Source organism: Lutra lutra, chromosome 10, assembly GCF_902655055.1.
Source record: "Lutra lutra chromosome 10, mLutLut1.2, whole genome shotgun sequence".
Lineage (NCBI taxonomy): Eukaryota > Metazoa > Chordata > Mammalia > Carnivora > Mustelidae > Lutra > Lutra lutra.
Genome location: NC_062287.1, coordinates 112,672,885 through 112,685,417, shown reverse-complemented (window position 1 = coordinate 112,685,417; position 12,533 = coordinate 112,672,885). Strand labels below are relative to the sequence as shown.

General features: G+C 63.5%; 3 protein-coding genes across 10 annotated transcripts in view; 1 reads left to right on the top strand and 2 right to left on the bottom strand.

The window, feature by feature from the left end:
- LOC125110224 (uncharacterized) overlaps positions 1 to 8,798 on the bottom strand; it is a 31,873-nt gene extending 23,075 nt beyond the window's left edge. For both annotated transcript variants that reach the window (XM_047747256.1, XM_047747257.1), the window contains exon 1: positions 8,682 to 8,798. The gene's annotated coding sequence lies outside the window, so the exon portion shown is untranslated. The remainder of the gene's footprint in view (positions 1 to 8,681) is intronic.
- Positions 1 to 12,533, top strand: part of KCNQ1 (potassium voltage-gated channel subfamily Q member 1) — a 309,854-nt gene that overhangs the window by 165,380 nt on the left and 131,941 nt on the right. The window lies entirely within an intron of this gene.
- Positions 5,844 to 8,254, bottom strand: LOC125110225 (uncharacterized). 2 transcript variants are annotated; one of them, XM_047747259.1, is made up of 4 exons: positions 8,137 to 8,230; positions 7,914 to 8,077; positions 7,816 to 7,841; positions 5,844 to 7,778 (listed from the first exon to the last, which is right to left on the bottom strand). In XM_047747259.1, the coding sequence occupies exons 2-4, from the start codon at positions 7,942 to 7,944 to the stop codon at positions 6,891 to 6,893; spliced, it is 945 nt and encodes a 314-aa protein (XP_047603215.1). In that variant the 5' UTR covers positions 7,945 to 8,077; positions 8,137 to 8,230; the 3' UTR covers positions 5,844 to 6,890. The 2 variants fall into 2 exon arrangements, with proteins under 2 accessions (XP_047603215.1, XP_047603216.1); XM_047747260.1 differs by lacking the exon at positions 7,914 to 8,077 and having other exon boundaries at positions 8,091 to 8,254.

Here is a 12,533-nt window from a genome sequence, read left to right as displayed (position 1 = left end):
CGCAGTGTGTGGACGGTGGCCAGGTGTGGGTGGGGGGAGCAGCTTTGGGGGAACAAGGTGAGGGAGGGAGGGAATGGGGAGCCTTTGTTCTCGAGGCACATGGGTTCCTGGCGACACCGGGGGTGGGGGCTGGGCAGAGTCCCTCGCAGGGCCTTCTGGGAGGGGCGCTCAGAGCTCAGCTGTGTTTAAAAATTAGCAAGCAGGGGAGTTCCAGGTTCTGCACTTAACCCCTTTTGAGCCTTGGAGGCCTGTGTGAACTGTGAATCAGGGAGGCTGAGCGGGAAGGCGGCCGCCGCCGCCCCCATCAACAGCCGGCCTGCTGGGTCTCTGGGTCCAGGCTTTGGGGCCGAGAAACTGCTGGAAAGTGCTGTCTGCGTGGAGTCCGCGAAGCGCCCTGCCCCCTCCCGGGCTCCAAGGTTGACAGGCTCTTTGTTTTCTCCTCTCAGCCCTATTCAAGGCCCATTCTCAGCTTGCTGGCTTTCCCAAAAGATTGGGGGGATTTTCCACCCCGTGAGGCTCTGAAACCACTGGGCAAGGGCGAGGCTGGGCTTCCTCCCGCACGTGCTGTGGGGACAGCCCCTCCGCACTACGGTTCCCAGACAGAACGACCGGAGGAAGGACAGGGCGTCTGTCCTGAGCAGCCGTGGGCAACACACCCCGTGGGGCCAGGTGTAGGTCAGTGGCCATCCATGGCCCAGAGTCAGAGAAGCAGAGGCAATGGTCCCAGAGGCCATGATCGGGAGGCAGGTGACCGATGCCTCCTTCCTGGGCTCTGCTGTCTGTCTCTGGCACAGGCAACCCCGCCCCGCCAGGCCCTGAACACTGAGCTCCTCGGGCCCCACCGAGGGCTTTTCTCTCTCGCAAGCGTGACCCAGAGCTGCTCCCCCCAGCACCTTCGGCTTCTCGCACCGTCCGTGGATCCCAGTCCCCCAGTGTCTCCCCAGCTCAGCCCCCCCCACTCCAGAGCTGCATTCCCATCACCTGCCCCACTGCTCTCATCCATAACCCCCCAGGCACTGCCCCACCCAGGGTCCCTGCACCCCAACCTTGCCGCCATGTGCGCCAGAGCCCCCACCGTCCCTGACGGCACGTCCCTCTCCAGGCTGCCCATGTCAGCCCCTTACCCTGCCAGGCCAGCTTCACCCCTCGGGGTCCCTGCGCGCTTCCCACTGCTCTGCGTCCCCTCTGCCCCCATCGCTGGGCGTGGCAGCTGCTGTCACCGTCAGTCCTCCGCTGCTGCGTGGAAGGAAATCCTTCCATAAGGCGGATCCGACAGGGGCCTGGGGGGTCCCTCCCTGAGCGGGACCTCCCAGTGGCTGCTGCTGTTCTCAGCTCCTCCGCAGCAGCCTCTCTGGTCTGGCCCTTCCCGCAGCCGCGCTTCTCCCCCTCAGCCTCTTTCTGTCCCTTCATGGGCTTCTTCCCCCAGAGGGCCCTTCGCCTGTAGCCCCTGACCTGTTCCCCTCTCCCCAGCTTCCCCAAGGGAGCTCCTAGGACCCCAGACTGGCTCCCGGTGCAGACCCTGTTCAAGGCGGTTCTACCCGCAGAGCACACTCCTCGAGGTGCAGGAAAACATTCTCGAGCTCCGTTGGGCCCTCAGATCCCTCCAGCCCGGGCCAGCAGCCGGTACCCAGTGTCACATGCGGTTTCAGCCGACAAAGACTTGTTCGCTGACCGAATCTATGAAGTGGGGCAGTGGTCACGGCCTTGCCTCTCAGACACAACCCACTGCCTGAGAAAGCCTCAGAGTCCGTTGCGTCGCAGCCTGTGGCACTAAGGGGCGTATGGCACGTGTGGCACCATGGTACATGGCCTGTCGCTCATAGGCATGTGGCACGTGTGTGGCCTGTGTTGTTGAGGGGCGTGTGACCTGTGTCACTAGGGGTGTGTGGCACCGCGGCACGCGGCTCAGGGGTGCGTGGTAGTAGTGTGTGGTGTGTGCACCGCGGCACGTGTGTGAAGCCTGTGTCGCTAGGAGGTATGTGGCACCGCGGCACATGCGTGCTCCCAGATGGACGTACGGGGTCTCTGGTACGGGGTCTCTGGGAGCGTGCTGAGTGAAGGAGCAGGAGCTCCCCTGTGGGGGGGGCGGTGGTGAGGGAAAGGACTCCCGTTGGCCACACTGGGAAGTGGCCCCCTCCACCCAGTTTAGAAATCACTCGCTCTGAGGCGACTTCCTGTCGCACCCGCAGATGCTCCTCATGTCCATCCTCCCGCACACCCACTCAGGCACAAACGAGGAGGGCCGCCGTCATAGGCCAGGGTCACCTGTGTGGCCCACTGGTCTGAACCACTCGAGCGCACCCCTGCTGCGACTCCCCAGGGCACCCAGCCTGGCTCCCCCCCCTCCCCGCCCCACCCCACCTTGAACTGGGGCCAGGATGTAGGTGGGGGCCCTGTAGGCCCCGCTGGGCTACAGCCTGAGGAGCTGGGGACAGCCCTGTGTGCTGGGCACCGGCCCCCCAGGGAGTCCCCATTCTGTGACACTAATTGCTACAATTAGCAGGAGAAAGGCCTATTAGATCAGTTTCTTCTCCTGGCTGAGGCCCGGCTGCTGGGGAGGGCCAGCCCCAGCACCAGGCTGTTCGGAGGAGCAAGGACCCTTCCACAAATGAGGCCACATTTAAATTGCAAACAAGGGCCTCGCCCAGCCCCAGCGAAGGCTTTAGTTGGGCGGGACCGAAGTGCTGAGGAGTGGGTGCCGCTGGGCCTTCCCAAGCTTTCCCGGCTGACGCTGGGTCATCCGGACTCCGATCCCCCCCCAACCCCAGTCCGACCCTGGCCGGCCGGCATGGGGGTGCATGGCACTGGGAAGGAGGGACTCCCTGCCCTACACGGGCCTGCTTGGAGGCAGGACGCCACCTCCTCCTGGAGCACGTCGCAGACCTTCCAGATCTGCCGGCCACACAGAGCCACTCACTCGCCCGCCTGCATTAAGAGGCCTTGCTGAGAAGGCCCTCCTGACCGCCGTCCAGGCCGCCATCCTGCCCAGCCACGCTCGCCCACACGGGGGGCGGCTGAAGCCCTAGGGGGCAGCCCGTGGGGTCACGGGGCTTGAGGCACCCGCCCGCCTGCAGTCAGACCACCTGCCCGGGAAGGGGGTGCTCCAGTGGGCCGGGCCTGAGCCAGGGTCTCTCCCTGAGAGAATGCGGTGGGCGTGCCAGCTCTGGTGGCCTCCAGGGCCGGAGCAGAGACGAGCCCTGTCCCCAGAGCTGGCCTCAGGCAGGCCCTCACTTGGGGTTAGCCCCATGGGGCCCTGGGGAATGTCTACGGACAGTTTTGCTGATCACAAGGTCGGGGGGCGACCGCTGTCTGCTGGGTGGGGGCCGGCAGGCCGCTGCCCGCCCTCAAGGTGAAAGACAGTCCCCCGGCAGAGCACGGCCCGGTCCCACGCGCCACCCGCGCTGCGGCTGGGAACCCCTGGCCTGAGGAGCAAGGACCCTGTGGCTGCTTCCTTTCTGTTCTGAAACTGGACGCGCACGTTCCTGGCCTGACCTCTTCCTTTGCTCCACACGTCAACGAAGCCATTCAGCCGCCGTGCAGCCCCCACGAGGAGACCCCGCTCGCGGGAGGCCTCCCTTCTTGGGGGGGCAGACGTGGGGACTAGAAAATACCGGGGGGCGCCCACGTCTGTGGGGGCTGGCAGCCCAGCGCTGACCTGGGGGGGGCTCCCGGGGCCCCCCGCGGGAGCGGCTGGCAGGGCTGACAGGCAGCGTTTCAGGTGAGACCAGAAAGGGGAGGAGGAGCCGTGGCAGCAAGTGCCCAGGGACGAGGCAGCCGGGCGGAGGGGGCAGCGGGGGGTGGCGCGGCCCCAAGGCCCTTGGCCGGTTTGGGAAAGAGGCAGGAGGCCGGCGTGACAGGAACTCGGGAGGAGGACAGCGGGCAGGGCGGGCTTGTAAAACCCGATGGAATCTGAATAGGATTTCCTAGAAACAGAAACCGCTAGAGGGTACCCAGCAGCAGAGTGGCGGGACAGGCCTCGCTCCTTCCTCCTTGGCTCTGGGGACTCGACTGCACAGGCCGTGGGCTGCCTCACAGCCCTGAGTCCGCGAGACGCGGTCCCCCTTCGAGGGTCGGTGGGAGGGAGGCCGCGCTCCGCTCTGCTCCCTGCTCTTCCGTCCCATCTCCGCGCCCCCCCGTAACCCGCCGCCCGCCTCCGCCCGCCCGGGAGGGCCGCCCCCGCCGTCCCCTCGCTACACGGTCGTGTGCGTGCGCCCTGGTCCCGCACGGGCGATCCGCTAGCTCGGGGGGGTGGCGGTCATTTGAATTTCTGGACAGAGCCGCGGACAGGCCCTCGCTGTCTGGCGTCGGTGCCACTCAGCGCCGTGTTTGCGCAGGTCTCCGGTCCGTGAAGTGTACATCGCGTCCTCGCCCCTGACCACGGCGCCGGTTCCAGGTCCCCACCCCCGGCAGGGCCGGGCCCAGCGCGCACACAGCCCCTCGTTGTTCTGCCGAGAGCCGCTCTGGCTGTTTACCTGGGAGGGAAGCTGCCGGGCCGCAGGCATTCAAGATTTTATTTGAGGCAGCCGTGCTGGAAGGCGCCCGCGGCGTCCGCGCCGTCTCACAGGGCCACCTGCAGCGCACAGGGACGCTTGTTTCCTGCGTCGCTGCCAGCACTTGGCCGGATCCTACCTTCTAACTGTTCCCTCACCAAGAGCGCCCCTTGCTCCCGTGGCGTCCCGCCGCCGCCCCCACACCCGCCGACGGCCAGCTCGCGCCACTTGCCTGCTGTGCTCGGGCTCCCTGTCCTCCCGTCACTGGTCTGCGGGACGGCCGGGTGTACTGTAGCCATCGGCCGCTTATCGGTTTTGTTTCAAGTGTGGCGTCGTTTGTCATCGGTGACCTGGGCAGAGTCCCACGAGCGAGAGTGAAAACAGGCCTCGTCTTAGAGGCACGACAGAAACACTTGACCACAACCCACTGATGCGGCAGAAACACTTTATTTGCACATATTCAAGTGTGTGACGTTTACTTCTGAAGTCGTGTTTTCTGGGTACTGCGTTCCACACCCCCCACCCCCTCGCCGCCTCCCCAGGCTACCAAGGCCTGGAGGTTACTGTCCCCCCAGCCGCCGGCGGCCCTGCCCCTCCCCCACTGTCCCAGTAGACAAGCAGCAGCGCTTCTGTCTGCTCGGAGGCTCAGGCAGGGACCCACATTCCGATTTCTCCACTCCGTCGTCCCCAGCGTGCTCCCCGCGGCCACGCGGCGCCGCCTCGGTCCCAGGCCACCTTCCTCTCAGGCAGGGCTGCCTCTGGCGTCTCTCCTGGGCCGGCGTCCCCCGCCGCTCCCGTGGCTGAGGCTTGCAGCGGGCCGGGGCCTGCGGGGACAAGGCCGTCTCCGTCCTCCCGCCGCGGAGAGCACGGGGTGTCTGCAGACTTTTCCTTTCACACGCGTTCTAGACTACGTCTGTCAAGTTCCTCAAAAACCCCAACTGGAGGTTGAGGCAGAGCCGCGCTAAAAGATCTGGGCAAGCCCTGACCCTTCCCATGCGGAGCTGCCCCGCCCGGGAGAACGGCCTGTCTCCATATCAAACCGTCTTCCCTTACGCTCTCCAGCAAAATTTCTACGTTTTCTCCATAAAAGTCTTCTTTGTGAACTCCTGACCGGGCGTAAGGGTTGCTGCTACAGCTTCTGTCCTGCTTCTCACTCACTCACACTGGCTCAAGTGCTGGGGGGCATGGATCTTCTCTCCCAAACCCTTTGCTCTCGCCTCTTTTCCATTCTGCAAGTTGACTGTGTTTCATGCAGCTCAGCAGTTTTCAGAGTGTGGTCTGAGGACCCCAGAGAGCCCTGGAGGCCTTCGCCAAGGTCAAAACCACTTTCATGCTAATACTCAGACGTTCTGCGCCTGTTCTGCTCTCACTCTCACAAAGTTAGAGAGTTTCCCAAAGGAAGCGTGACCCGCCGGAATCCATGCGGGATGGCCCTGGCTTTGGTTTTTCCTGCTGCTCAGGTTTAGCTTCTGAGGGGCTAACCACCCACCCACAGATGCGGCCCGCGAGAACTAGGTGCTCTCGGGGCTTCAACACCTTGTCTGAGGAGCAGAGGCTTCTCGTCTCAGCACGGGCGGTTCCCTCTCTCCTGGGCCTCTCCCTTGGCTCTGTCCCCTTCCCTCGTGGGAGGGGATGCCTGTGCCTGTGGTGGCCCCCTGTGCCTCGTCCCCCGCTGGAAGGGACGGAGACAGTCTGCCGAAAAGCCAGTCGTTGGTACAGAATCTCGTCCGGGCTGGCTAAGTGCTATCCCCCTGCCCTGAAATCATGCAGAGGCCTGGAACTGTGTAATTTTTCTGTCTCTACTGAGAGAACCATATGGTTTTTCTCCTCTAGTCTCCTAACGTGGTGAATTACACGGGTAGAGTTTCTGATATTGGATCATCTCTGCATTCCTAGGAGAAATCCCCTTGTCGAAGAACGCTGCAGCACACCGTCGCACTCGGTGAGCGGACGGTGTGCGTGGGACCTCGGCATCCACGAGGGAACTAGTTCATAATGTTCTCGTGCTCTCCTTATTTGAATTTGGACATGCTCTGATTCCCAATTTAAAAGATCCCTCTAGCTAGAGCATAAATCCTGAAACAGGCCCACTTTTCTCTTTAACATGTTTGGAAACACATTAAAATAGAACCGTAATCAAGCAACCCAATCCTTAAATTTTTCTCCCAGTGAGTATCTGGAAAACAGGTGCAGAGATGGGTCATTTGAGACACCATGGAAATCTGGTTAATCCTGCCTGCTTTCCTTCCCCAAGTCCTGCGAGGCTGTGCATCAGGCTCTTGGCGGGGGGGGGGGGGGGCATCAGAGAACAGAACAGAAAAGTCCCTCCTGGAAGCTCTCGGTCCAGCACGGGCACCGCAGTATGGAGAGGGACCGGCAAATGTACCCAAAATGCGAGCGTTACTGGGCTAGCAACGTCCTTCTGTCCCGGGTGGCTCTCCGTCTAGGCAGAGCTCTGGCGTGGAGGAGCTCATGCCGTCCACCAGCAGAACCGTCCTGCGGGAAGAAGGCACTCACCCCCGTTTCACAGAAAAGGCAGTTTGCTATGCTGAGAACACGGGTTGGGGCTTGGGGGAACCCAACTCCCAGGCTGTCCCCCACTACTGTCCAGACTGAGAGCCGCAACTCCAGTCTTCGACTCCAATCCTGGGCGTGACCAAGACTTCCATTCCGCACTCCCCTCCCTTGCTTAGACCCGTGATTCCAAACCCCAACTCCCAGCGGACTGTGACTCAGAATCCCCACCCCGACTAGAAACCTCCGTTCCAACTTCTGACTGGGATCCCCAACTCGGACCCCAAACCCCAGCCCCGATCTCCGAGTCAGACTCCCCACCCAGACCTGACTGGGAACCAGCACCTTCCAGAGCGTCCAGTCCTGACTCGGAACCACCACTCTGGCTCGAATCCCAGGAAGCCGCCCCGACCCGGACCCCCTCCTCTCACCTTGGAATCTAACTCGGACTCTAGACCCCCCCCACCAGCCCCTCCCCCAATCACAGCGCAGCCCAGTCCCGGATCCCGACTGGGATCTTGGCTCGAAGCCCGCCCCCCGCCCGCCCAGCCCCGAGTCTGCCACGTCGGCAGCAAGGCGGCCTCCCCGCGCAGACGCAGATCGCTGCCTTGGACCCGCACTCGGGACCACCACGTGGACGCGGACTCCCCACCGCGAACTCCCGCCTTCACTTGGGCAGACTGCCCTGACCCCGCAGCGGGGAACCCCGAGCCTCGGAATCAGAACGCCGGACCCAGACGGATTCCCAACGACGCAGGACCGTGAGACTAGACCGCGGCGGGGGGGGTGGGGGTGGGGGGCGCTCCAGACCCCGGCTCCGATCCCGGGACTCAGAACCTCGAGACTGGACCGCGGGGCGGACCCCGGACCCCGGCTCCCATCCCGGGACTCAGAACCTCGAGACTGGACCGCGGGGCGGACCCCGGATCCCGGCTCCCATCCCGGGACTCAGAACCTCGAGACTGGACCGCGGGGCGGACCCCGGATCCCGGCTCCCATCCCGGGACTCAGAACCTCGAGACTGGACCGCGGGGCGGACCCCGGATCCCGGCTCCCATCCCGGGACTCAGAACCTCGAGACTGGACCGCGGGGCGGACCCCGGATCCCGGCTCCCATCCCGGGACTCAGAACCGCGATACAGGACCGCGGGGCGGACTCCGGACGGCCACTCCGACCCCCGACTCGACACCACGAGGCTAGACCGCGAGGCGGACTCCGGACCCCGGCTCCGATCCACGACTCAAATCCATGACGCGGGACCGCGAGGCGGACTCCGGACCCCGGCTCCGACCCCCGACTCTGCTCCCCGAGGCTGGGCCACGGGGCGGACTGCGGACCCGGCCCGGATCCGCGACTCGGAACCACGATGCGAGGCCGCGGGGCGGACTCCAGGCACGGAATCCGACCCGGACTCAAAAACACGAGGCGGACTCCAGGCGCGGAATTCGACCCCCGGATTCGGATCCGCGAGGCAGGACCGTGAGGGCGGCTCCAGATCGGACCGGGACCGGGACCGGGACTCGGAACCACGACGCGGAACCCGGTCCCCGGACTCGGAACCACGACGCGGGCCCCGCCCCGCCCTCGGACGCTGGACCAGGACCCCCGCCCCAGGCCGGCTCTCCCGGAGGCCCTGAGCGGAGCGCCAGCCCCCGCCCGCCGGACGCAGAGCTCACCTCGGTGCGCCGGCGGTCACCTGGTCGGCCCGCGCCCGCAGCGCTGGGGGAGCTCAGCGCGGGCGGGCGGGCGGAGGGTGCGGCCGTGCGGACGACCCCGACAACGGTCCCGCCCCGCCGAGAGCTCAGCGCCGACTGCGCGGCGGGGCTACGGTCTGCCGAAAGCCTTCGGCCGCGCCCGGACCCCGGCTGACGTGGCAGCTGCCCGGCAGAGGATTGGACGCGCCCGCGGGGGGGCTGCCGCGTGCCGCCGCGCCGATTGGCCGGGCGCGGAAAGCAGTGTGTCCCGCGCTGCCATTGGCCGAGAGGGACGAGGGCCGATGCCACCGGAGTTTGGATTGGCGGGGCGGCCAGAGTGCCACGTGCTGCACCCCGCCGCGCCCCGCCCCACCCCGCGCTGCAAAAGTCCACCCACCCATCCGGTCGCTGGCGCCTGTCCTTGCCCTCCTGGGTGCCCCGCCCCCAGCACACTTCCAGCTCTCCGCACACAAACGGCCTCTGCAGACCCTTCCCACGCAGCTCCACGCGGGCAGGCGGGCAGGCTGGCGGCCTCCCACCTCCCTCTGGGGACCAGGCAGGGCGCGTCCGACATCCGTGCTGCTCTTCGGGCCTCTGCTATGGACGTCCTGTTGTTCGCCCCTTAGGAGACTTGGAGACGAGGGTGCCCAGACTCTCACAGGTGGGATCCTGAAAGGGAGGACCGGCCCAGGTCACCCCAGAGGAGGGGACCCCGGTGGTCAGCTTCCTACCTGGACCGCTACACTTATCAGGGCAACTTCCTCCTGGGGATCTTCCTGGGTCTGGAGGCGGGATCTGCTGTCTCTTGTCTTCCCTACTGTCCACACACCCACCGATCCATCCACCCACCTAGCTGCCCACCCATGCATCCGGTTCATTTACCTACCCACACCTGCCCATCCAACCACCACCAACCCTCCCTTCTATGAACACACCTATCCGTTCCTCCATCTGCCCACCCACCCATCCAACCATCCACCCATCCTCCATCCATCCACCCATGCACCCATGCACCCATCCATCATCCATCCACCTACCCATCCATCCATCCATCCATCCACCCACCCACCCATCCACCCACCCATCCATCCACCCATCCATCCATCCATCCACACACCCGCCCATCCATCCATCCACCCACCCACCCATCCACCCATCCCAACCAACCATCCATCCATCCATCCACCCATCCATTCTCTCCACTTACCTTCTGAGCTCCTCCTGGGTGCCAGGCACTGCCATAAACACCAACAATCTGTAACAAACAGCCATCAGGAAGTCTGTCCTCATGGGGGTCTCACTCTACTGAGGTTTTATGCACGTCCAGGGCAAGTCAGACCTTCTGTGAACTCAGTATTTTTTCAGAAGTTGTTACCCCCCATTCTCCCCCAACCAGGGTTGACTTCAAGGGAGGGGGGAAGCTAGAGCCAGCCAAGCAAGAAGCCAGCCCCACACCCAAGGCAAGCAATAAGACCATTCATCTCAACTGCCTTGCCTGAAATATGTCTCTACATGAAGAGCCAGAAATTTCTCCAAGGGTGACTGAGTCTGCTTTTTCTTTACGGTTCAGCCTGGAGGAGAAAGGGGGAAATGGTGTTGTCTTTTCACACGTCTACAGCTTCTTTCTGACCTTCACAAGCAGAGCCAGATTGGTCATTCCTCTGTCCCCTGACCAGCCCATGGGAAGGCTGTACATCAAGCCTAGGTCGGGACACGACAGAGGCCTCACTACCTTCCTATCACCTTTGCCTGCCCAGCCTCCCTCTCCCTCCTCCCCCCAAGTGACCACTGGTCCCCTCTGCCCTGGTAGAGAATATCAGGGAGGGACTGGAGTGGTGGCCCACACTGTACAGCCCTGGGTTTCCTACCTGGGAGGGAGAAGGGATGCTGCAGCCTTGTGCAGCTGTTGACACAGAACAGGAGGACCCACCGGCCAAGGAGGGGTCACACAGGAGGCTGACCGCAGCCTTGGGCACTGCCCTGTTTCTCGCCGCTATGAGCCAGTGGTGTAAGCCTCCAACTTCTATCTCTTGTGGCCTTCTGTGCCCTTCAGTGGGAGGCGAAGCCCCTTCCCCGGACATTCTCCAGGTGTGTCTGTTTCTACTTCCCCAGGGATGTCAGGGGAGTGGGAGCCCCAGACCCTCAGAATGATTTCACAGATTTCCTGCCTCCGTGGAGTTTATATTCCAACAGGAAAGACAGACAAGAAGTTTCTAAGACGCTCTGGACAATCTTGTGTGTCAGACACTGGTCCCAGGTGATTCTGGGGAGCTGCGTCTTCTTTCCAATAGCTGATCTCTCTAGTCTTTACTCAGGAATGTCAGCTGTTCCCCAACGTTTTGTTTGGGTTCTGCTTGTTACCCAAGGCCTTTGAGCGTGGCGTAAAAGCCACCAACTGCCATCTGCTTAGAGTGACGGTCCCCTCCGGAAGAGGGACAGTGTTGACAGGGATTTCACCTGGGAAACTGACTTTTTTTTTAATTTTGAAAATGGAGTTGATCTGCTCTGAACAAAATTGGGGTTCTAGTTGTGTGGTTGGGTGGGGGCACGTCTCCTGGGCATCCAGTTTCCTTTGTATGTGTTTCCTCGTGGCTGTGCCCCACTGAGCCCTCCAACCTCGGAGCCTGAGATCCTACACATGTGGGTTTTCTCCCAACAGACAGCCTCGTGCTGAAACTCTACAGACACAGCATCTTGGCTCACCCGTGGGACTGTGGGACCGTCTTCTCGGGGCCGTGCTTCGAGCCAGGCCAAGGAGCCTGCCACTGCCGATGTTGACACAGCGGTCAGGGAGGACGGTTCGGAGTCACATGCGGGCCAGTCCTCAGCCCTCACCCCCTCGCCACACATGGGGCGCTGTCAATCAGCGAGTGCCGCCCGCGGGCCCCTGTGCACCTGTTGTGTGCCCACACAGCCCCCCTCCCCTGCTCTAGTCCTTTGGGGGAGACACAGAGGAAAACATTCTGAGACTGAGAGGGGTTTGTTGTCTCGTCGGGAGACAAGAGACACGTGGGAATTGGCTGGAGAAGCATTTGAGGCTGGGCGGACCCCAGGCTGGCCTGGGGGATACTGGGGGGATGCCAGGAGTGCTGTGGGGGCTGGAGCTGGCTTTGGCACATCAGAATTCAGGAGAGGAGTGGTGGGCTCGGCCAGCTTCCGCCTGAGTAGGGCTGGGGTCCCTGGTGAGCCCAGGCCAGCCTGGGGCCTCTCCAGTCCTGGAAACCCTGGGACATGGCTCGGGACTGCAGGGCGGGAGCAGGGCACAGAGCCCAGGCACCTGGTGGCCTCCATCCCAGCTTCCCGTGTGACAGAGGGCATCTGGCTTGTCTCAGCTGTGCGTGGCAGGGCTGACCTAACGCTCCTTGCACTCCCTCCAGCGCTGATACTCGGGGTTCAAAAGGTCCCCTCACAGGCCTCTGCCCCAAGTGCACGCACGCACACCCGCACACACAGCTGAAGAGAATTAGGCTCAAAACGTCCACTCGGCTTTTCTCTTGATTCCGAGGTATTTAGAATGGGGGTGGGGGATTAGGAGAGGAAGTCGCTGAGCTAATTCTCCTGCGTTGGCCAACACAGAAGTGCAGATGGGGCCCAGAGCCCCGGGTGTCCTGGGGGGCAGGGGGGGGAAACACCAGCCCTCCTCCCACAGGGCAAGGCAGGAGGGAAGGACTGGGTGGGAGCCCTTCACCCGAGTGAGGGGACATGGCAGGCCCCGGCCGGGCTCTCGTCTGGGCCGTGGTTCGCCCCCCACTCCCGCTACCGCGCTCCCACCCCCGGAGTCAAAGGGCGGAACTGTCTTCAGACTCCGCCAGGTTCCCAGAGAGCTGCTTTCCG